The following is a 21,413-nucleotide window of genomic DNA, read 5'->3' as shown; positions in this document are numbered from 1 at the left end:
CCACATCAACAAAACCACTCCCAGACCAAACCATCCAAAGAATAGAAACCCAGCAAAGCACCCAACTCATCCACTCCCAAACCAAACCATAATCAAAGAGGCTGAGATCGGGTGCGATGGGTTTGAGATAGAAAGAGGCTGAGATCGGCTTGATCTGGGTTAGAGAGATGCTGTGATCGATTGGTACCTGGTGAGAGCGAGCGTCGAAAACGGGAAGTGGAGAGGCCATGACCTGAGCGAGGCGCTGAGCGGCGACTTTGGCGGTGAAGTTCTGAGTGCGCTTGACGGTGGAGAAGGCGGTGAGCAAAATCTGGGTTTGGATTTTTTTTTTTTGTGAGCCTCATCGTGATCCGTTGATTGTCTTTGTGTCGTGTATTAGAGCCATCAATTATCTTCTTTTTCTTGTTCTGTTTTGTTGATGAAACTTGTACAGAGAAATGAAACACTTGTGGAGTAGCAATAATTTATAATTTGTTCAAACAAGTTAGTACAGACTACAGAGGAGCTTGACTAATACGTGGTCTCACACTCTCCACAAAATAAAATAGCAATATCTCACTGGTGTGTCTCTCCATCTCTCACTCACATTCACTCACAGAGTTTCTCAGTCTCTCTCTGTGCGTTTGAGATATTTTTAAAAAATTTGAAATTTTCAGATCGATAAAAAAATATCTTGGATGGTGTAAAAATGTCGTCCACCAAACTTATTATTATTTTTTGCCATTTGGTTGCTGGGTTTCTATTCTTTTGCTTGGGTTTGATCTTCATGTTCTTTGATTTGATGGTGGTGATTTGGGTTTTTTTTTTGTGTTTGTTTGCCAAGAAAATTTATGGGTTTGAAGGTTAAGGTTTGCTTTACTGGGATATGGGTTTGGGGTTTGGTTAGGATCTGGGTTTAGGGTTTGTTTTTTGCTGGAGATTGATTATAGGGAAGAACGGGAAGAACACAAATAATGAAAAGAAAATTGAGTAATTAATTTTTTTTTTTAATTTTGGCATTTAAAAAATGTCAAATAATTTTTTTAATAATATTTTAATACTCACGTCAGCCGTGTCCAGTTTCCCCGTTAGTTTGGTGACGGAATAGTGCTTCAAGGACTAAAACGGAAAGCGTAAATTGGTTTTAGGGACTAAAAGTGGAAAAAATAAAATGTAGGAACTAAAATGGAAAAACGTCAAAATATAAGAACTAAAAGTGCATTTACGCCTTATATTAATCAAGAAAAGCCAAATCAAATACAGTGCTTTTAGAGCAAAAGGAGGAGAATCCTTAATTCAAAAAAACATTAGAAAAAATATGTCTAGCATATTGAGTTAATACATGAATCATAGAGTTAGCATTACGAGGAATTCTGCGAATTGAAAAGCAATGGAGATTGGCCAAAAAGCGTGTCGGTGTTGACTAACACATGTCCAAACTGAAAGAACTAGAGTACATGCTAAAATCTTAATGTATGGTTCTTCTTAAAAAAAAATTATAGTCTAATTTTATTTTTATGAATGGTTAGTATTTTTCTAACCTCTTTATCTTTAAAAAAATAGATTAGCCTAGGCTAGGGTTTGTCACACTATAAATACCATTGATCTTTGAATGATTTATTTGAAAAACCTAGAATTTAAATAAATATGTGTGAATTAAAAAAGAAGTAGAAGAAGAAGTTGGTGCAATTTTGAATTTTGAAACCACGGGAACAACAAACGCGGCACCCAGTTGGGCGGGATGATGAGACATTTTCATGTTTGGTTAAAATTTTGGCATTAAAAAAAAGAAAAAAGAAAAAGAAGAAGGGTTTGGAAAAGAAAAGAAATGTTGAAGGGAAGAGAGAGCGTGGTCCGATTAGTTGGCAAACGGCGGCGGTTCCTTCCCAATCGTGAAACTCTGTTGTCTGCTTCCGATGATTTAGAATTAGAATTGGTAACCTGTCCTGTTTGCACCCTCAAAATTAGTGCTCAACACCATGCCATCAACGCTCATCTCGGTCCGTATTCTATTTTCTCTTCTCTTCTCTTCATTGTTTGTTTGTTTTCCGCTTGTTAATTATTTATTAAATTAGTTTTCTTCCTCATCTCATCTCCAGATATATGTTTGTCTGAAAGTGAAACCCCAACCGGAACCAAACGGAAATTGAGTCAGCGTACCCTTCTTGACTCAAACTTCTTGTCTAACTCTAAGATTCATCAGTCACAGTTAACAAACAATGATGATTTTTGTGGATCGCGACACTCCAACTCTCACTCCCACATCATCAACAATGATGTTGTTGTTGATGCGCCTAAGGCTAAAGCAGCAGCAGCAGCAGCAGCAGCTGATGTTGATGTAACTATGGAAAACGTATCTGGGGTTACTCTTCAAACCTTTATTGTTGGTCGTAGGTTTTTTAGTCATGAAAATGAATTACATGTTGGGGCAAACATTTCTCTTCTACCAGATCCTCATAATGTTAAGGATCCCAATGCTATTAAGGTTAGTCTTCTTTTAGTATATATATATTTCAAGTTCTAAATTTATTTCTCTCATAAAGGCATTGTTTGTTTGGATTCAGGTTCTTTCTGCAGATTCTGGTTCCTGTAAATGTAAAGTGCTTGGTTTTCTCCCTCGTGAATTAGCTCAATATTTGTCCCCTTTAATGGAGAAGTACTGCCTAAGCTTTGAGGTAATATATATATCTTAAACTGGGAGGGACCTCAGTTTCTTTGCGTAATTTATTCACTTATTTTAAACTATCTTTCTTGGAGCATCTTTTCCATAACTTGCCTTTGGCCTCAAGGGTTCTATTGATGAGATTGCTCCCTTAGTTCTTTAGTCTTGCACATATAGTATAAGGAATCATGCAGTAACAAACAAAAGCAACGACCTTCTTTAGTTAGTACTTAGTGGTGTGGTGATCCAATAAACTTTCAACTCCTTCAATATTAACCAAGAAGAGGATATTGCAATTTAACATCAACACTCCTCTATAATTACTTTCTGAAAATTAGTAATACAGAAGTTTAGTTTATGGCCTATGAATGTGTGTGTGACATTGTGATATGCACAATGCACAAATAATAATTTTTTTAAAAAGTAAAATTAACATGTGAAGATTATTCTATTACATAGTAAGTAGACTAGAACTACTCCTAAAAACTTACAATCTAAAATTTATATGGTTGACTTCTATGCGAGCAGATGCTGCAGATCCAAATTGTGAAGCTGTAGATGATCCACTGTTTCTCCACTTTCCTTGTACATACAACACCGATGTATAATTCCCTTTTTACAAAGATTATCCATTGTCAAAATCCTCCCCAATGCAGCCAACTAAACAAAGAATGCAACCTTACGTGGAACCTTTGAACTTTATATACTTTTCCATGGTAACCTAAGCTCCCAACTTCCTCTCAAAGCTTCATAATCTGACATCGAATTTACTGATACATGATACCCTCCAACAAATCTTATCCTCCCCTACATCAAACAGAAAATTGGAATATAGAAGATAAAAGAATATATTTTTTTTGATAGGTAGAAGATAAAATCACTGGACAGGAGTATTATATAGGAGATCAAAGAATACATCAACTGAGCAATCCTCAGAGACTAGGAGTCCAACAACACGCTTTTTTCTGGTTTTTTTTTTTTTTTTTTTGGGTGGTTGTAATAAATAAATTTTCATTGACAAAAGAAAGACAAAAGAATTACAACAAATGCGAATTATAATCGAAATTAGAGGGAATAGTTGAGAGGCTTGCCCTATGCAGTGTGAGCCCTTGGCCGTCATAGACTCACAGTTAGAAGTTAATAGGAAAAAGAATCTTGATGAAATTTTGGGAGGAAAATCTTAAGAAATACACACACGAGTGGACACACACACACACCCAACAGACTGAAAGGTTCCCTGGTTATGCATCCATAGTCAACACAAGACCTTTTATGTAGAGCCTTAGACTACACCACTACTTACCTTACACTAGCTTAACAGTTCATACTATCTCAACACTGAATACAATAATGCCAACACAATAGTTTAGAACTTAGTTCAATAACATGATTGTGGCTAGACTAAGACTAGCAATCAAGCAACTTAACAATCAGAACAATAGTCTAATACAGCTTTTGTAAAAGGTTAAAACAACATTCAATAATTTTATTTCGAAAGGGACTAGGGAGGACTGACTAATACCCAAGAGACTGTAAGGCTTTCCAGGTTATGCCCCCATGGTTTACATAGAGCTTCTTATATGGAGCCGTACTAGGAAGCTGATTAAATCAAACTACTACAGCAGCTCAGCACAGTACAATAATAATAACACAATAACATAGCACTCAGTGCAATAAAATTACTCATAGTTAACTTCACGGTACAACATTGTATGACATCACATGGGCTTTGGTAAAGAAGAGATGAAGGGCAGCTTTTACTGAATCACATATGGATATCCTACTCTAGTTTTGTGCCACTGTAATAATCACATGATTATTCACAATCACTGTTATTGTATCTTATAAAAGGTGGCGGGTTAAGCTATGGTTGTGGTGATCCATGTTGACTTATTTAACATTCTATTCAAGACAAAATTTTTCCAGAAAGTGGGTGATAAGGATCTAATGCAAAAGTGTTCATGATGTTAGCAATTATGTCATCTGAGGATACATATTTAGTTCTCACATGTTTTGTGTACTAGTTATCACACTACAGGATGATCTTTGAACTCGATGGCCAAGTTGTATGGGTACCAAGCTTGAATAGCTGAAGTAGCTGAATATACCCATCAACTTGCATCTAAAGGAATCATAGTGTTGCTGGTTGAAATCTAGCAGTCTTGAAAAAGGGATGAGGGTATATATATATATATATATATATTAGGTGTGTTTTAAAGTGTTCTCCATTGATGAAATATTCATCTACCAGTAAAGTAATGTTTTAGGGTTATTTACCCAGACTTCTAATGTGATTTTTTAAAATCACAAGATCTTCATTAAATTTTATTATTATTATTATTTTGGTTTGCACACATTTTTATGATCTGCACATGCATTCAATTCCCATTTCTGCACTTAGCAATGAGTTTACGCAACATTTGTTTTTGATGTTATTTATGTTCAGACTGCATTTTATAATTTGGAAAATAGTGAAATTAATTGATTTTTTAGTTCTCGTTATGATACGCTTTTGGACTTCTTTCAGGGATATGTGACTTCTGTTCCAAAGAATCCTTTTGATTTTGTTCCCATTATGATAGTGTGTCACAAGATGATATTGCATGGTGAAAAAGAATATGAAGATGTAGAGGCTTTTAAATGTTTATGGAAATATGCTATTCATGTGGTTGAATCCACAAAAAATTGTCCACCCGGCATCACAAAATATCAGCAAAACTTTTGCCTAGTCATTCATGAAGTTATAAGAAGTAATCCTCACCTATTCACAGATGATGAAAAAAAATTCATGGGTATCAAATCTAAATTTTTTTGAGTCTTTATTTCCTATGCCTTTTGAGCCTTCATTTTTACTGACAGTCTATGACTACTTTATATGTGATCTGTTCACAGAATCATTTACTTCACTCTCAAATGATAGTCAGCGGCTTTTTGTTCGGCTCTATACACGAAAAGGTTTCTTAATTTCTAGATACGCTTTTCTCATGTATTAGTTCAGCTTTGCGTGTCTAGTTATCTTGTATTGGTCCCTACAACATATGCATTACATGTATCCATTTTTGAACAATAATAATGAACTTTTTTTTTTTTTTTAAGATGTTAAGCTATGGCTCTCAGGTATCAAGTTTTGTGCAGTTTAAGATGCATACAAATTTACCACTTAGTCACTCTTCATCGCAATCAGCTAAAATGATTGAAATTTGGATCGACTTGTATTCACTATAAAATGATTGTATTCACGTTAGCAATTACTTGATATCAAAATTAAATAATTTGTTTACCCAAAAGTGAAAAAAGGAAGTTGGTTGCTAAGTTGTAGCTCCTTGAACCATATTTATCATCGATCAGATTTTCATAATACAAATTAATGGATTCAGAAGAAACATACCGAATGAAATGCATACTTCTGACTCAGGGCCATGGTTTCGAATATCTACTATTTCCTATTCAGAAGTATTGGATCCTCAAGAAGCAATCAAGGGTCTCTCTGGTAATAATATTGGTTTTTAATATTTATATTTCTTGCATCTTTCTGGCGCAGATTTCCAAATCGAGGTCCTTACTGACACTTCCTCTTGTCATATTGCAGCAATGGGTTATATATGTTTATTTGAAGATAAAGATAAACTACATGACAATGACATTAAGGAGATATTGAATTTGCTCACTGTTTCTGAGCTACATGATATTTTGTGCAAGCTTAAGAAGGTTTACATTTATTGACATTTCTATAAGAATTTATATTCTCATTTTGACTCAATTAATGTTGCATCCATTATTTTAGTGCATCTTATGGTGGAAAGATTACTTTGTTATTAATATGTTTAGAATGCATTATGTTGTGCACATGTTTATCAGTTTCTCTATTATGCACTGTTTTCTTAGTACTTCATTTTGGACTATGTCAAAGAATTTTGCATGTTTCCAATATAATATTACTTTTTAAAACACAATAAGTGTTCATATAGAGGACACTGAAGCTGCAAGGAGTAAGAGTTTTGTTGATCCTGAATGTTTAATTAGTCTTCTGGGGTTTTGATGCAGATTGGTTAAGGAAGAATAAAATATTTTAATATTTTATGTTATTTTCTTTTTCCTAATTGAATTAGGATTTTAATTGTTTTTCTTTTTCTAGTTAAATTGTTTTTCCTTTCTCAAGTAGAAGTAGGTTTATTATATATCTTCTTAAAAGGAATAGGAGAAATTCTATTCTTATAAATACTCTTTATAGAGGGGTTGATTATTATTGTTATGTGTTTATTAATAAAAATTTGTTAGAGAGGTTTTCTTTATTATTTTGCCTACTACCCTAGTGTTCTTGTAGAACTTAGGTTTCGTGAAAGAGTTGTAGTAATTGTGTGTTACAGATTCTGCTTCTACACGCTCACACTGCATCAGGTTTGTTTTGATTGGATCATTTTTGTAATGGATGTGTAGCTAGTCTCAAGTATTAATAAAGGATGGTAATGTAAGTCTTTAGCCAGCATATAATCATCAGCCAGATCTTTTCTGATTTTTGGCTTATGCTTTAAATTACTCCTCATTTTGGACAATCTGTCTTAGGATTACTTGACTTTGTCCAAGTCTTGTACTGTATATTATTGTTTTCTTGTAATTTTATTTGTTCCATCATATTTAGTCCGTTCTTTGGTTTAATTTTGTAAATTCTCTCTAAAATTCTGAAGATATTTTTGTTTTGGTAGCCATTAAACCAGTAGTGCAGAAGCCAAAGTCATGACTAATTTTAAAGCATATTTCATTCTTTATGCATTACAAGTGGAGCATTATGGGTGGATCCTTCTAAATTTGGTTGTGTCCGTAGTTTATGCTCCAAAATTGATGAATTGGCTTTCGATGACTACACAGTATGAGAGCTACTGTGTGGACAGATACGGGTCAAACATTATATATGTATTTTCTGCATACATGTAGATGCTGTTGTACACAAGGCCACTTTATACACATCTATAAGTCATCACAAACTCATTATTAGTACTATCAATATCTATAAGTAGAAAGCAGCATCTCTCATTATTAGTAGTGCAAGAAATCTGCTGCTCAGCTGCCGACCATCCATATGGTTCTTTTGTGGGTGTTGCCTTCAAATGTTTGCTGCTGGGCAAGGCATTTTAATTGTTCAGGCTGTACCAAGGCAAATTTTTAGCTATAGTGCTTTACATTTTCAAACTCTATAAGCAAGACAAATTTCCAGTTAAAATAATCTATTCCCTTAGTGAATGAGATTCATGGTTACCATAATCTGATAAAGCTTATGTCTTCACAAAAATGAAATAGCTCTTAATAATGGATTCTGAACTGCAACCTCTCTTTGATTTGAAATGTGTACTATTGAATTTTTATTAGTTATCTGATGGGTGTTCTATTCAATTTTTTTATGCTTCTTTTGGGGCTTCAGAACTGTAATCATGGTAGAAGAAAGTCAGATCTTCTTGAATCTCTTCTTCCTTCATTTGTAGGTGGATTATGGTATGAATGGGATAATTTATGAGTGACTTGTTGAAATTTTAGCTGGTTGTGTCAATGAGTATATATAATGTTCGCCTGTTTTTCTTTTAATGTGCAGTCCACACCTAACAAGTTTGGTTTTGGATAAAACTGGTGCCTGTTTTAGGATATCTTCAAAAGCTGAATCCCTTATCTGGCGTGCTGAGGTGCTTTCAAGTCTTAGTGTGTCATGTTTATGTAGCAGTGGTTTGTTAAAATTGTGATTTCATCTAAAATGGTCTTCATGAATTTCATTGCTCCCACAGAGGCTTTTCTTCCTGAATGGAGAGCAGAATCTATCAACATTCCTACTAGTTGATTTGGGAATAGTCAAGTATCCAACTTATGACTGCATAATCTCAGAACAAATTTTCCCAGGTCCAGATGACCTGCTTGCTTATGAAGAGGTGTTAACGTTGTTTCTGTTTAGAAGAAAATGTTGAATTTATATTGCTTTTACCATAATGGTCGTGGGTTACAGGCCATTGAAGTTGCACAACTAATGGATGAAGCTCTTGATGGAAACAACGTTGAATTGGTGTTAAGATGCATAAAGATAGCTGACTCCCGTATATCAAGCTCTTCTATGAAAACAATGGAATCCACAACCTCTGAATTAGTGGCTACATTTTATTCATCATTTTCAGCATCATGGGTCTACTCAAAAGTGGTCTTGTTAGGAGTTTCCTTTCTTGAGCGGGAGCGCAGGTATTATTATGATTACAGAAATTGCTTCTTTTTGTATTCTTATATGCGAAACTATGACATTAATCTCTGTGCCTAAATCAATTTCTTAATTAGTATGTTTCTCTAGTTTTGTACACAAGTAATTATTCCTCGTAAATGGTGTTTATGATGTTATGTATGAGGTGTGGTGTAAACTTTGGATATGGTTTCACAATAAATAATACATTTATAGTGTATATATAAATCATGAGGAAACACTATACTACCTATAAAAAAAAAAACTATCAAAGGGCTGGAATGTGTTAAAGCCCGTTCGCATTCTAGTGATGCTTTCTTGTATGTTGTATTGGACCATTAAAACAACATTATGGCACAAGCCCCTTTGTGTTACTCTCCCTACCTGGACAAAAAAAACATTAAGAATATTCCACAGAAAGGTTTTAGCCATATTGAAAATGTTTGGATGTAACACAAGAAAAATAACTATTACAATAGGGTAGATGTAACATTAGTTGAGGACAATCCGAAGGTGGACTGGATATAAATTTATTATCGGTTAGATGTAGCACTAATTGCCAAGAGTCTAGTAGGTCAGTGGCATTGAGAACCAGAGTTTAAATCCTCCCTCCTCAACTTTGTTGTAACAAATGAATTATAAAAAAAAGGGTTAGATGTAACACTAATTGAGAAGAAGATTAGGAAGTCTGTCAAAGATGTCTCAGTCGTGACTCGTGTGGAACAAGGACAAATGGTATAGAAATATGCAAGGGTGACTTATTAACTGAAGGCATTTTAGAAGGGCCAGTAAGGGTGAAAAATCAATAATTAATCCCCTCTTTTATATCTAAAATACGCAATTAAGTTTCCTTTTTTCTTCTTTTCTATTTTCTTTGGATTTTTCCCTTTGGACAGTTATAGAGCTAAGGTCCAGATAAGATATATAATTTCAAGATTTAACAACCAGTGTTACAGTGTATAAGTTAGAGTTTCTATAATAACAAAATTTATATGCCTTGAGATCGGTGCTGTCAGTGGCTGTTTGGCCGAAGACAGAAGGAGCAGCTCTTTATCAACGGTTTTGTGGGGGTTGTTTAGGTAGCGTAGATAGCGATGATTTTTTTTTTTTTTGATAAGTAAGAATGTTATATATACGAATGGCTACTCTGCATAAAAAAACATAAAGCAAACCCAGAAAATACAAGAAGGAAACAAAGAAAAAGCAAAAAAGAAAACCAAACCACAAATTAATTACAAAGAGAAAGAGAGCTAATGAAAGAAGGGAGAGAATCACTAGTCGTGAGTTCCCAAGCCCGAGACCAATCAAAAAGAGTCCCACTAAAAGAAGCAAGCATTTGATCACCGGAGCTAATCAAATCCTCAAAAGTCCGCCGATTCCGTTCCTTCCAAATACACCAAAAGATGCACAATGGAACTAAATTCCATATCTGAGACGAGTGTTTCCCCAACCAATTCCACCAGCCAAAAAGCAAATTTGGGATCGAACTAGGTACAACCCAAGACAGGCCAAAAGTTATAAAGACAAAGCTCCATAACCGATAAGCCATCTCACAATAGAAGTAAATGATCTACCGACTCTCCACAATGTCTACACATAATGCACTAGTCCACAAAATGCACCAGTCTCCTCAATCTTAGATTATCACCCGTTAGGATCTTATTCCAAGCTACACACCAAACAAAAAAGGAAACTCGCCTAGGGGCCTTTACTTTCCAAATAGCTTTCCAAGGAAAAACAATTAAAGGAGAATTCCTTAATTTGTTATTATATGACCGAATATCAAAATCCCCATTAACCTTCAACTTCCATCTCATCCGGTCTCCCACATCCATAGGAGGAGTATTAGCTCCCAACATACAAAGAAAATGCAGCCCTTCTTCCATCTCCCAATCATTAAATTCTCGAATAAAACGAACATCCCAAATTCTTCTATTCTCCTCCCCCTGCCTTGATAAAGAGGCTTCAACAGATATCTCCTTATCAATAGCAATACCATACAACCTTGGGAAGGCCAAGTGAAAAGGTTGACCCCCACACCACCCATCCTGCCAAAACCTCACTCTATTCTCCAACCTAACAACAAATTGACAATTTTTACTAAAATCCTCCCACCCATGCAAATACCTCTTCACAAACCACACCTATGAACTCCCCTACCCAGTTTTGAGGTCCAACCCCCCAACTCTTCCCCATATTTTGAAGCCACCACCCTCCTCCATAGCTGATCCTCTTCCTTCCCAAACCGCCACAACCATTTCCCTAATAAGGCCTTATTGAAAGTAGTAAGTTTCCTTATCCCCAAATCACCATTAGCTATAGGCGCACAAACTTTGTCCCATCCTACCAGATGAGTTCTGCTATCACCCTAAAGAAAATTCCTTTGTAGCTTTTCAATTCTATTAGCCACATGAGTAGGAATTGTGAATAGCGATCGAAAATAGGTAGGAAGACTAGATAGTGTACTCTTGAGTAACATCAATCAACCCCCCTTAGACAAATACAGCTTCTTCCACCCGGCTAATCTCTACTCAAATTTTTCCAAAATAAGATTCCAAATTGAAGGGGAATTATGTGAAGCCCCTAAAGGCATGCCAAGATAAGACATAGGCAACTTTCTGACTTTGCAACCCAAAATTTCAGCCAGGGCATGCACATCATCAACCTCCCCTATTGGAACCATTTCACTCATGCATATTAACCTTCAAACCTGTTACCGCCTGCAAACTAAGTAACAACAACCGAATATGAAGGATTTGCTCTACATCCGCATCACAAAATAGGATAGTATCGTCTGCAAACAGTAGACGTGTAACACATTCCCCACCACCCCTCCTACCTTCAACAGTAGATGTGTAACAGTAGATAGCGATGATTTCTCATGTGAATGTTTGCTCCTCCCTCGTGGCCATGGGGTAATGTGGTGATAAAGGCTGTGGATCAAATGATGGTGGTGCCAATTCGAGTCTACAACAGGAGGTGGTGGTTCAAAGCGTGGTTGCAGAATTTTTTGATACAAAACTATTCACGTGTTTTGTAACTTCTATTACCTTTGATGTTTTTACCTTTGATGTTTTGACACATCTTTAAGTTCCACTATCAATGACAGTTTTTTTCTCTATGGTGAATTATTCCTTCCGTAAAATGTTTGAAAGAAATGAAACTTCACAATTAAGCTTAGTTAGTGAGCATGGTATGGAAAATATTTCTGTATAAGCAGTCTGGTAAATAACTTTGATCAATAAAGTACGGGTAAATTGCACTCTCCTTAATTTTAAATGTGCAATCTATCCCCTAAACTATTGTGATGTCCCTCTGCCAGTAATAATTACTGTACATTTTAGCCACATTTTATATTTTCTCTTGTCCCCTCAATTAAATTTCCAGTGGTAAAGAAATTGCAAGTTTGCAACTCTATTGTTTCTTTTCCCTACACAACCCCCCTGATGCGGGAGATGCAAGAAAATCATTATTTAATATTACTTATGTTTGCAAGTCAATTGTATTTTTATGTTTTAGGTCCTAGTAGTTTATTAGGCTACTAGTATTTTAATTTGGGAAGCAAGGTTATTTTTGTAATAAGGCAATTAGGGTTTTCTAGCCAATTAGAACTAGAGTTTAGCAATCTTTTATAAGCAACTTATTGTACTCCTTGAGGAGATATTTAATATTTTGATGAATGAAAATAATGGCCGTTTGATCTTTCTTTGGTCTGGTGTTGACTCCAAGTCTACCCTAGGTGCTGACTCCTAGTGGTTTCCCCGCTTGGTGCTGACTCCAAGCAAGGCCTAAGTGTTGACTTCTAGGTCATATCCATTTATTTTATTGTTGTTTCAATTTTGTTCTGGTTGTCCTGTGTCAGTTTTGGTATCAGAGCAAACACTGATCTGTTGAAGCATCACCACAGGAAAGCGCCAGAAAATATCACCCAAAAAAAAAAAAAAAAAAAAACCCAGATTTTGAAGCCAACCAGAAACCTCTAGTCCAGAACCCATAATCAAGTCTCCAAATCCCTTGCAACCACAAAGAGAGAAGAGACCCACGTCGAGACCCATCGGCAACCTCGATGCTGCCGAAACCCACAGATTAGCACTTAGCTGCCGTCGACCCACCAGCCACTGCTGACCCACCAGCCACTGCCGCTGACACTATCAACACACACATCAGCCACCGCCGCCGACATCATCATCACCACTCCTCTATGTATTGTGCTGCCGTTGCCTTCCCTCTCGTCGCGTCGCCACAGTCGCCGGTCCCTAGCACCGCAAGCCCATCTCCGGTCTCTTTTAGTTTCTGTAGTCTTTCTTTTTAGTCCGTGGTTTGAGTTCCTTTTAGAGTCTGTACTTTGAGTTTCTTTTAAGTCTGTTTGAATTTCTTTTAAGTCCGTGTCTATAGTGTGTTACAGCAGCAATGTATTTTATTATTTTTGCAAAAAAAGAAAAAAAAAAAGACCCAGCCCATGAAATCCAAACCTGTCAACCAGCCTAGTCCCAGCAACTATTTGAGAAAATAGTCTTAGAAGCCTATTCCAACAATCTGTCTAGAGAACATCACAACAACTTAGGTTCTTGTTCCAACTTCCAACTATTTGTTGAAGCACTATTTTAGAGAATCATGGTAATATTAGAAGCACCTTATTTTGATGGTTATGAAACTTATCCATGAGATTTTGTCAACTGGATGAATGGGATGGAGCAATTCTTTGGGCAAGCAAATTTTGCAGATAACAAAAAAGGTCAAGTATGTCAAGTTGAAGTTAAGAGGTAAAGCACAAAGGTTTTGGGAGAATCTTGAATATATCCGCTATATGAGGTATGAACTTGTCATCAGTGTGTGGGAAGATATGAAAGAAAAACTTTGTGATGAGTATTTGTCACGATACTATCGAGCTAAGTATCTATCCCAATCTCAATGTGGTACTTTTCAAGTTGAAGCAAATACGATGAATTCTCATCCTCATCCTATTTCATGTCCTTAGCGCACTTTTAAACAATCTACCAAGGAATTATCTACCAAGGAATTAAAGGAATTATCTACAAAGCTCATGAAAAATGTTCAAGACAGGATTGCTCAGATGAAGCAAAAGAAGACTCAAATCGATTTAATTGGGAAACCAAGGATACTTGATCACAAGGAACTTATTGCTGCCCCAATCGAAGACAACATTGATGATGATATCTTGGTCGTGGAGACTCCAGCAACACCAAAGCCTAATGTTGGCACATATGTACATGCCTCGACAAGTGTTGCTTTAACATGCGTGCAAGGAAATGAATCTATTGAAGAGCAGTAAGGTGAAGAGATGGTGCCTAAAGAGAGTATTATGTTAGAAGGTGCACATGATGTGAAAGTTGAAGTTGTTGAATGTGCTTCTGATTAACCCTCCACAGTTTTTGAAGATCTACATCTTGGTGAAGTCAAAGAGGTTAAAACCACAATGATTCCTATGGTTCATAAGGTTCAAGAAGAGATTATACTGATTCTACACATTGATTTTGTTATTCCAAATGAGTTTGATGTGGTGGAATTCAAGGTTTTTCTTTTCCCTGTGCTCCTTAAGGTGATTTCAGACTTGAAGCAAATGTTATTTGTCAGCATCCTAATCCTTCAATGTTTTAAAACTTGAGGTTGAGTTTTCTCCAACCAGAGGAGAATGATATGGGAGATGTAAGAAAATTATTATTTAATATTATTCATGTTTGCAAGTCAATTGTATTTTTATGTTTTAGGTCTTAATAGTTTATTAGGCTATTAGTATTTTAATTTGGGAAGCAAGGTTATTTTTGTAATAAGGCAATTAGGGTTTCCTAAGCAATTAGAACTAGGGTTTAGCAATTTTTTCTAAGCAACCTATTGTATTCCTTGAAGAGATAGTTAATATTTTGATGAATGAAAACAATGGCCGTTTAATCTTTCTTTGGTTTGGTACTGACTCTAGGTCTACCCTAGATGCTGACTCTTAGTGGTTTCCCCGCTTGGTGTTGACTTCAAGTAAGGCCTAGGTGTTGACTTCTAGGTCATATCCATTTATTTTATTGTTGTTTTAATTTTGTTTTGGTTGTCCTGCGTCACCCCCTCAAGAACATTTTTTGGAATTGTATTTCCAATGATCTGTCAAATCATGTGTGGGGGTTAGAAATGGTTACTAATCCTGTCTTTTGAATTACAGTTGCTAGTTGCAATTCAAAAAAGTTGGTCTCTGGATTTTTGCATTTAGCTGTTCTATTAGAGGTTTGAAGGAACATTTTTCTTCTTCTGCAGATATAACGATGCTATAAATTTGCTGAAGCGGTTGCTAAATTGTTTTACTTGTGATGGAAGAAGAGGATATTGGACCCTAAGGTTGTCAATTAATTTGGAGCACACTGGGTATCCCAATGAGAGCCTTACAGTTGCTGAAGATGGATTACAGGATCCATGGGTGCGTGCTGGTTCAAGGATGGCACTGCAAATGCGAATCCTTCGATTAGGAAAACCTCCAAGGCGCTGGAAAACTCCTAGTTTTTCAGCATCTATCAAGAGGAAGATCACAGAGGTAATTGGTACTTGATTCCTGTAGGAATTTTACTGTTCTGATATTCTTGTTGAACTTTCAAGTCAAGTTCAGTATGTAAAGCCGAAAATAGTCGATGCCTAAGAGCTGCTGCTTTTCTAAATGTGACTCATTTTGCTGGAAAACATGTTAGGTTCATGTTCAAGGGAGACCTTTGAATTGTGAAATGGGCATGAAGAACAGGTTTTATGGAGAAGATGGGGAGCAGTGTGGAGTTGAGCAGCTTGCCCTGCAGTACTATGCTGGAGAAGGAGGTGGGTGGCAGGGTGTTCATACAGAGAGTGGCATTTGGTTGACTATTTTTGGGCTGTTGATGTGGGACATTATATTTTCTAATGTACCAAATGTATTCCGTACCAGATTTCAGGTATGTTTTCTTAGTTTGTTTTTAAGTTGTTATCTTTTCTTAAGTTAATGTTGTAAGCCTTTGTTTTTCAGCATCATATCATTTTACTTTTATTTATTTCTATCATCAAGGTTGTAATCTTTGATAAGTGATGCATGTAACTTGGTGCATTAAGCATCAATAATGTGTGGTGTTTGATCTTATTATTATGTTCCCTTCACACCTCATTTCAAAGAGAGGAAGTGATGCAGAACACAGTAGGAAAATAGGAAATAAAGAGTGACAATAGGAATAACAGGACAAACCCTAGGCTTCACTACCTAGAATCTGCTTGCAAACCCTAGGCATCACCACCAAACAAAGAGAAAAAAGGAGGAGACATTCTCAACTCATCATAAAATTCTTATTCAAAATCATTTGCTTTCACAGTTACAAGAACACTAGTTTAGTAGGGTTTAGGGATTACACTAATATGGAAAATGCTTAATCAAATCCTTTGAAACCCTCAACATTAAAAACTAAATTTAAAAATAATTTCAAATTTAGAAACAAAATCTTAAATGAATTTGGTGCTCCTTGCATTAGGAAGTATAAGGTTATGTTTGGTAACATTTTTTATTTTCTATTTTCAAAAACTTGTTTTTGGGAATAGAAAGAAAAAACAATTTTTTTTTTTTTTGTATTTTTGAAATAAAAAACATGTTTGGTTAGTTGAATAAAAAAATAGTTTTCTGAAGGAAAAAAAAAATAGAAAATTTGTTTGGTAATTTTGATGATGTTCAAACAAGATTATATACTTTTGTAGCAAATGGAAATTATTATCTAATTATGAAATGTGGCGCGAAGGGTGATTACAAATTTACAAAGAAGCTATATGTTATATAGTTTACACTCTACGTGCATAAAGCTATATGGTATCAATCTTCAATGGACACTGCATAAAGCTTTTGGCGATGTAGGTGACAGTACAACCAATTTTGACATTAAAAATAGGAAATTATTAGTTTATATATTATTGTTTATGTAAGATTTACATTGTCGTAAGATTTATGTAAGATTTGCATTGTTAGATTTGTAAGATTTATGTAAAATTATTAGTTTGCCTGTTTTGAAAACTAGAAACTGAAAACAGCATTTTGCCTGTTTTCAATTTCCTTTGCAAATTGAGTTTGAGAACAGAATTTGTTTTCTGTCCATTTGGGTTGCCAAACAAGTTTTTAAGTCTCAAAAATAGAAAATTGATACCTAAGAAACAGATCTACTAGAATATGGCTCTGAAAAAGAAAGAAGAGTGGCTTTAAGGGGGTGAGTGACAATATTTCTTGGCTCACACCTTATGCAAACCACATTTTTGAATGCTTAAAGTCCCTAATTTTGTGAGGGTGAGGCTATCTGATGTAAGGAGCACCAGAATCATTTAATATTTTATTTTCAAATTTGAACTTATTTTTGTGTTTTTAATGTTGAGGGTTTCGTGGAATTTAATTGGATATTTCCATGAGTGTAATAGATGAAACCCTGTTTAACTAATGCTCTTGTAATGGTGAAGGACAATTAGAAATTGAATAAAAATGTTATGAGTTGAGAATGTGTTTCTCCTTTGTTTAGTGCTGATGCCAAACATACTTAGTTGCTAATGCCTAAGTTTCCTTTCTTGGTGCTGATTCCTAGGGTTTTATCTTTTTCCATTTGCTCAATTTCCCCCTTGTTATCTTCATTTGATATTTTCTGGCATCACTATCATGAGGCACCCTTCTGAGCCTTGTTGTGAGCTCTCTTTAATATAGGATTTTGCATGTAAAATTATAGCTCACCTCATCATATGATATGATACGCTGTAACATAATCTAACTGGGAAAAGTTCAGCCTCCACAGTTGATTGTGGTCAAAGTTGTTGCTATAATGTTCATATGTTACACATGCCATCAATGGGCAAAAAAATTCGACTTTGACCTATGCATCTACCATATCCTTTATACATAGCTCCTCTGTTCAAATAAAATCTTATTGCTTATAAGAAAAATGGATCTCTTAATAAAGTTTGATAATTCCCTCCCCCCCCCCCCCCCCCCCCTCCCTCCCTCCCTCCCTCCACACACACACAATCAATTGATTGGAAAGATATGTATACTCTTATGCTTATTGGAATGACCTGAAATAGGGGAGAGCTTCTTATAAGGAAAAACCATTTAACTTTTGTTTATTAAAATACTTGCCCTTAGTCTGGACATTTCCCTATATGACGAAATTTCTATTTATGAAAGTACGCACGTGTGTGTGTGAGGTGGGTAACACAGACCTGGGAGCTGCTGTCTTGTTATAACAAAAGAGCAGGGATATCTAGTGAACTTTTGTTTGATGAGTTGTTTATTTAACTCGAGGTATTTTGTTTGATAATGTTGTACTGGTTGTAGTATGCATCAATAGTTGGCTTAGTATCAGTAAACAATTCCATCTTATATCTTATTGCCTTGCTTTTCTTAATTGCATCCTTGTTAAGCTTTGTTCTTTCTTTCTTTTCTATTTTTTGAAGTTTTTTTGATTAACTTCAGAAGTTGAGGTTCATTTCAATCATTTGCTTTTTGGGAACCTCGTTCTTGCATAGTTCCCATGCACAAGGATTGCACTTCCCTTTATAGTGCCTTTTTTCCTTATATGTAATAACTTCAGACAATTTATTCCTGTCCTCTATTTTCCTTGCTTCTTAAACGAATAAGGCAAGGATTGCACATTTTTACTTATTTTCCTTGGAGTAGGTGGGTAATTCCTTTCCCTCAGTAGGCATTTTTTCCCTATAAGGTAAAGTACTGTTAAAGTACTGCTCTGGTGGAGGAACTATTGTCAGTCAACTCTTGCTAACAAGTGTGTTTGGATGGAGGAGAGAGCAATAGAGGTAAGGAGATGGGGATGGGGATGGGGATGGTTTAAGTAACCTTTATTGGATGTTTTTTAAAGTAAGAGGGGGAAGCGTTTGATGAGATTTGGAGGAATTAGATTCCTCTTCAAACCCCTCATCTTTAATACCCCAAAATTGGGGGAATTTGGAGGGGGAGAGATTTCACATATTTTAAAAAATATAATTAATTATCTATTTTGCCCTTATGATGTTAATTTATCTCTTTTTCTTTTGTTTGGATGGTGGGGAAGGAGAGGAGAGTAGAGGGAATGAGAGGGGTATGATTTAATGAACGTTGTTTGTAAGGGGAGGGGTATCTTATCCCTCCTAACCCCTCATTTTTAATTCCCCCAATTTGGGGGAATTTGGAGGAGGGGATTAAAAAAAATGAAATGTCAAATTTTCCCTTAAGATGTCTATTTATATTTATTTCTTTAAAATTAAAAAAATAAAGTCACAATTGTCCATTTATCTCCCTTCCCCTCTCCCTACTTAACATCCAAACATAGGAAAGAGGTATCTATTCCCCTTCCCCCTACTTAATTTTTAAAACATCCAAATAAGGTGAACGGGTAATCAATTTCATTCCCATCCACTCTCATAATCTCATTTACTCTCTTCTCCTTTCCCTCCTTACGCTCTACTCCTCTCTCTTTCCAAACTTCCAAACATAGTGTAAAATTGGCAAAAAAGGGGTATAGTTGTCAATTTATATGATACTTTATGATTTCCTCACCATCCCATTTTAATTTTGAAAACATCTAAACAAAGAGGATGGATATTTTTCCTCTTCCCCCTACGTAATTTTTAAAACATCCAAACAAAGGGAAGAGGTAACCTTTTTCCTCTCCTCTTTGCTCTCTTCTCCCTCCGAACTTCCAAACACATCGTTGGAGATATAACAATGATTTTCTAATGGTGATATCTAGTAAATTCTTCTTAGAAAGATTTTATTTTATTTTATTGTTATGTTTTTCCCTTTGTAAAGCAAGGAATAACTAGCATGGGGGAAGTATATCATACAATTCAGCAAGCAAATAGGGATAGAAGCATAGCAGGAACAGGATTAAATTGGTAAAAGGCAAGCAACTCTCATAACTCATAAGAGGTCATCCCAGTTGAGATGTCCTTAAGAAGGAAGCGGTTTCAGTAGTGCTTTTTATTTTTTATTTTTTATTTTATCAGTAATAATCAAATTTATTCAAATAAATATGAGTACAACACAACCATAGTACACAGGCAGTGTACAGGGGCTGTTAAAAAGCATATGAAAGTACATAAATCCAAAAACTCTAGCATATCATATCAGAGAAAGAATGACTGATGTTCAGCTAGAATACTCCCTGTATACTTGTGATCATTTTTTTCTAATAAAATTTATTACATATAAAATAAAAAATAGAGAGAGAGAGAGAGAGAGAGAGAGAGAGAGAGAGAGAGAGAGAGAATGAAAAATTAAAGCTGCCATCCAGTCATAGAGTGCCAGTGGCAGATTTTGTAGTTAGAAGCTCTATCTCCAAGGTCACAGGCATATTGTCACTATTATCAATAAGAAAACCCTTTGGCTTGTTATCTAGTAACTTGTTTAGAAATATTGTAATGAAAGGAACGTAGGAGTTTTTTGCTAGGTATTTGACTAAATAGGATCTTCCAGTTCCTATATCACTAAATACCACTAGAGGGGAAGAGGGCTAACTGTAGCGAAAAGGATTTTCCATGAGATAGTATATGAAAACTATTAGCCCCACGAGGTTTGTGAATAAGTGATTGTCAATAATGAGCCAAAAATATCCGTATTTCTGCTAAACAGAGTGTATTGAACTTCATTAGATACTTTTTGTTAATGTCAACTATCTTTATTGCTCCCTGTTGTTCCATCATTTGATAACCTACTGTTGTGACAGTCCTGTAACTGTGGAAAATAATTTTTTCCTCAAAAACATTCTTCACCCTTATTCTAATAAAGTTGATACGTTGATCGACTCTCTTTGCTTTCCAAATTATAATCTGCATGTGATTTCTAGTCCATTTTCCTTTGTAAACAGATTGAAAAAAATGATTTTTCCATTTTGCAGACTGCCCCCTTGGATATGGAGACTGATAGCTTTTATCTGGCGAGGAAGAGCTGTATAGAATCTCATCTACAGAAAATTCATGATGGCATGGGTGAGGAGATCCTCATCACGTCATGGGAATCCCATGTAGGAACAGCTTGTAGGGGAGTTAATTGGGACCGGCATTCCCTCGCCGAACTTCGGGCAGCTGTTACATGCATTGGTGGCCCTTGTTTGGCCTCACTTTGCCGCCATCTTGCACAAGATTACCGAAGCTGGTCCAGCGGAATGCCAGATTTGTTGCTGTGGCGCTTTCATGGGGAGTACAGAGGTGAAGCCAAGCTTGTTGAAGTGAAAGGCCCCAGGGATCGGCTCTCTGAACAGCAGCGAGCATGGCTACTTCTTCTGATGGATTGTGGGTTTAATACAGAGGTTTGTAAGGTGAGCCCTGTGTCGATGTCTGCATGAAGTCATACTCTTTTGCTCTGAGAAAAACATGAGAAGAATGAGGATGGAATTTTTCAATGATTTAGTGAAAAGTTTTCCATTTAAGACTTTTTAATTTTTTTTTTTTTTTAATTTGAATTAGCAGCTTCTCAATGGAAGTGTATGTTAAATTAGATTTTGTTTGTATTTTTTTTTTTTTGGATAAAATACAAAGACTAAGAGGGATGAAAATTTCCCTCTTATACTATCTCTTCCATTTTGCCTTCAA

The 21,413-nt window shown here is 35.7% G+C and overlaps 1 protein-coding gene across 2 annotated transcripts; it reads left to right on the top strand.

Annotated features, from left to right (window-relative positions):
• Positions 1-1,599: 1,599 nt before the first annotated feature.
• LOC115994285 (fanconi-associated nuclease 1 homolog) lies at positions 1,600-21,178 on the top strand. Of its 2 annotated transcripts, XM_031118360.1 has the most exons (14): positions 1,600-1,979; positions 2,079-2,464; positions 2,544-2,654; positions 5,169-5,433; positions 5,534-5,596; positions 6,057-6,131; positions 6,231-6,349; positions 8,058-8,128; positions 8,226-8,313; positions 8,413-8,553; positions 8,628-8,854; positions 15,111-15,384; positions 15,536-15,769; positions 20,720-21,178. In XM_031118360.1, exons 1-14 carry the CDS (start codon positions 1,808-1,810, stop codon positions 21,164-21,166), a joined length of 2,673 nt encoding a protein of 890 aa, XP_030974220.1. In that variant the 5' UTR covers positions 1,600-1,807; the 3' UTR covers positions 21,167-21,178. The 2 variants fall into 2 exon arrangements, with proteins under 2 accessions (XP_030974220.1, XP_030974221.1); XM_031118361.1 differs by lacking the exon at positions 5,534-5,596.
• Positions 21,179-21,413: the final 235 nt, after the last annotated feature.

The sequence above is a fragment of the Quercus lobata genome, chromosome 6, assembly GCF_001633185.2.
Source record: "Quercus lobata isolate SW786 chromosome 6, ValleyOak3.0 Primary Assembly, whole genome shotgun sequence".
Classification (NCBI taxonomy): Eukaryota; Viridiplantae; Streptophyta; class Magnoliopsida; order Fagales; family Fagaceae; genus Quercus; species Quercus lobata.
Note: the sequence above shows the minus strand (reverse complement) of the source record. Positions and strands in the feature narration are given on the sequence as shown.

Bases quoted from the DNA above. Each gene is read 5' to 3' on its own strand.
- LOC115994285 (XM_031118360.1), top strand. From the start codon at position 1,808: ATGTTGAAGGGAAGAGAGAGCGTGGTCCGATTAGTTGGCAAACGGCGG. The intron at 1,980-2,078 runs GTCCGTATTCTA...TCTCATCTCCAG, and splicing joins TGCCATCAACGCTCATCTCG to ATATATGTTTGTCTGAAAGT. The intron at 6,350-8,057 runs GTTTACATTTAT...TTGGGGCTTCAG, and splicing joins TTTTGTGCAAGCTTAAGAAG to AACTGTAATCATGGTAGAAG.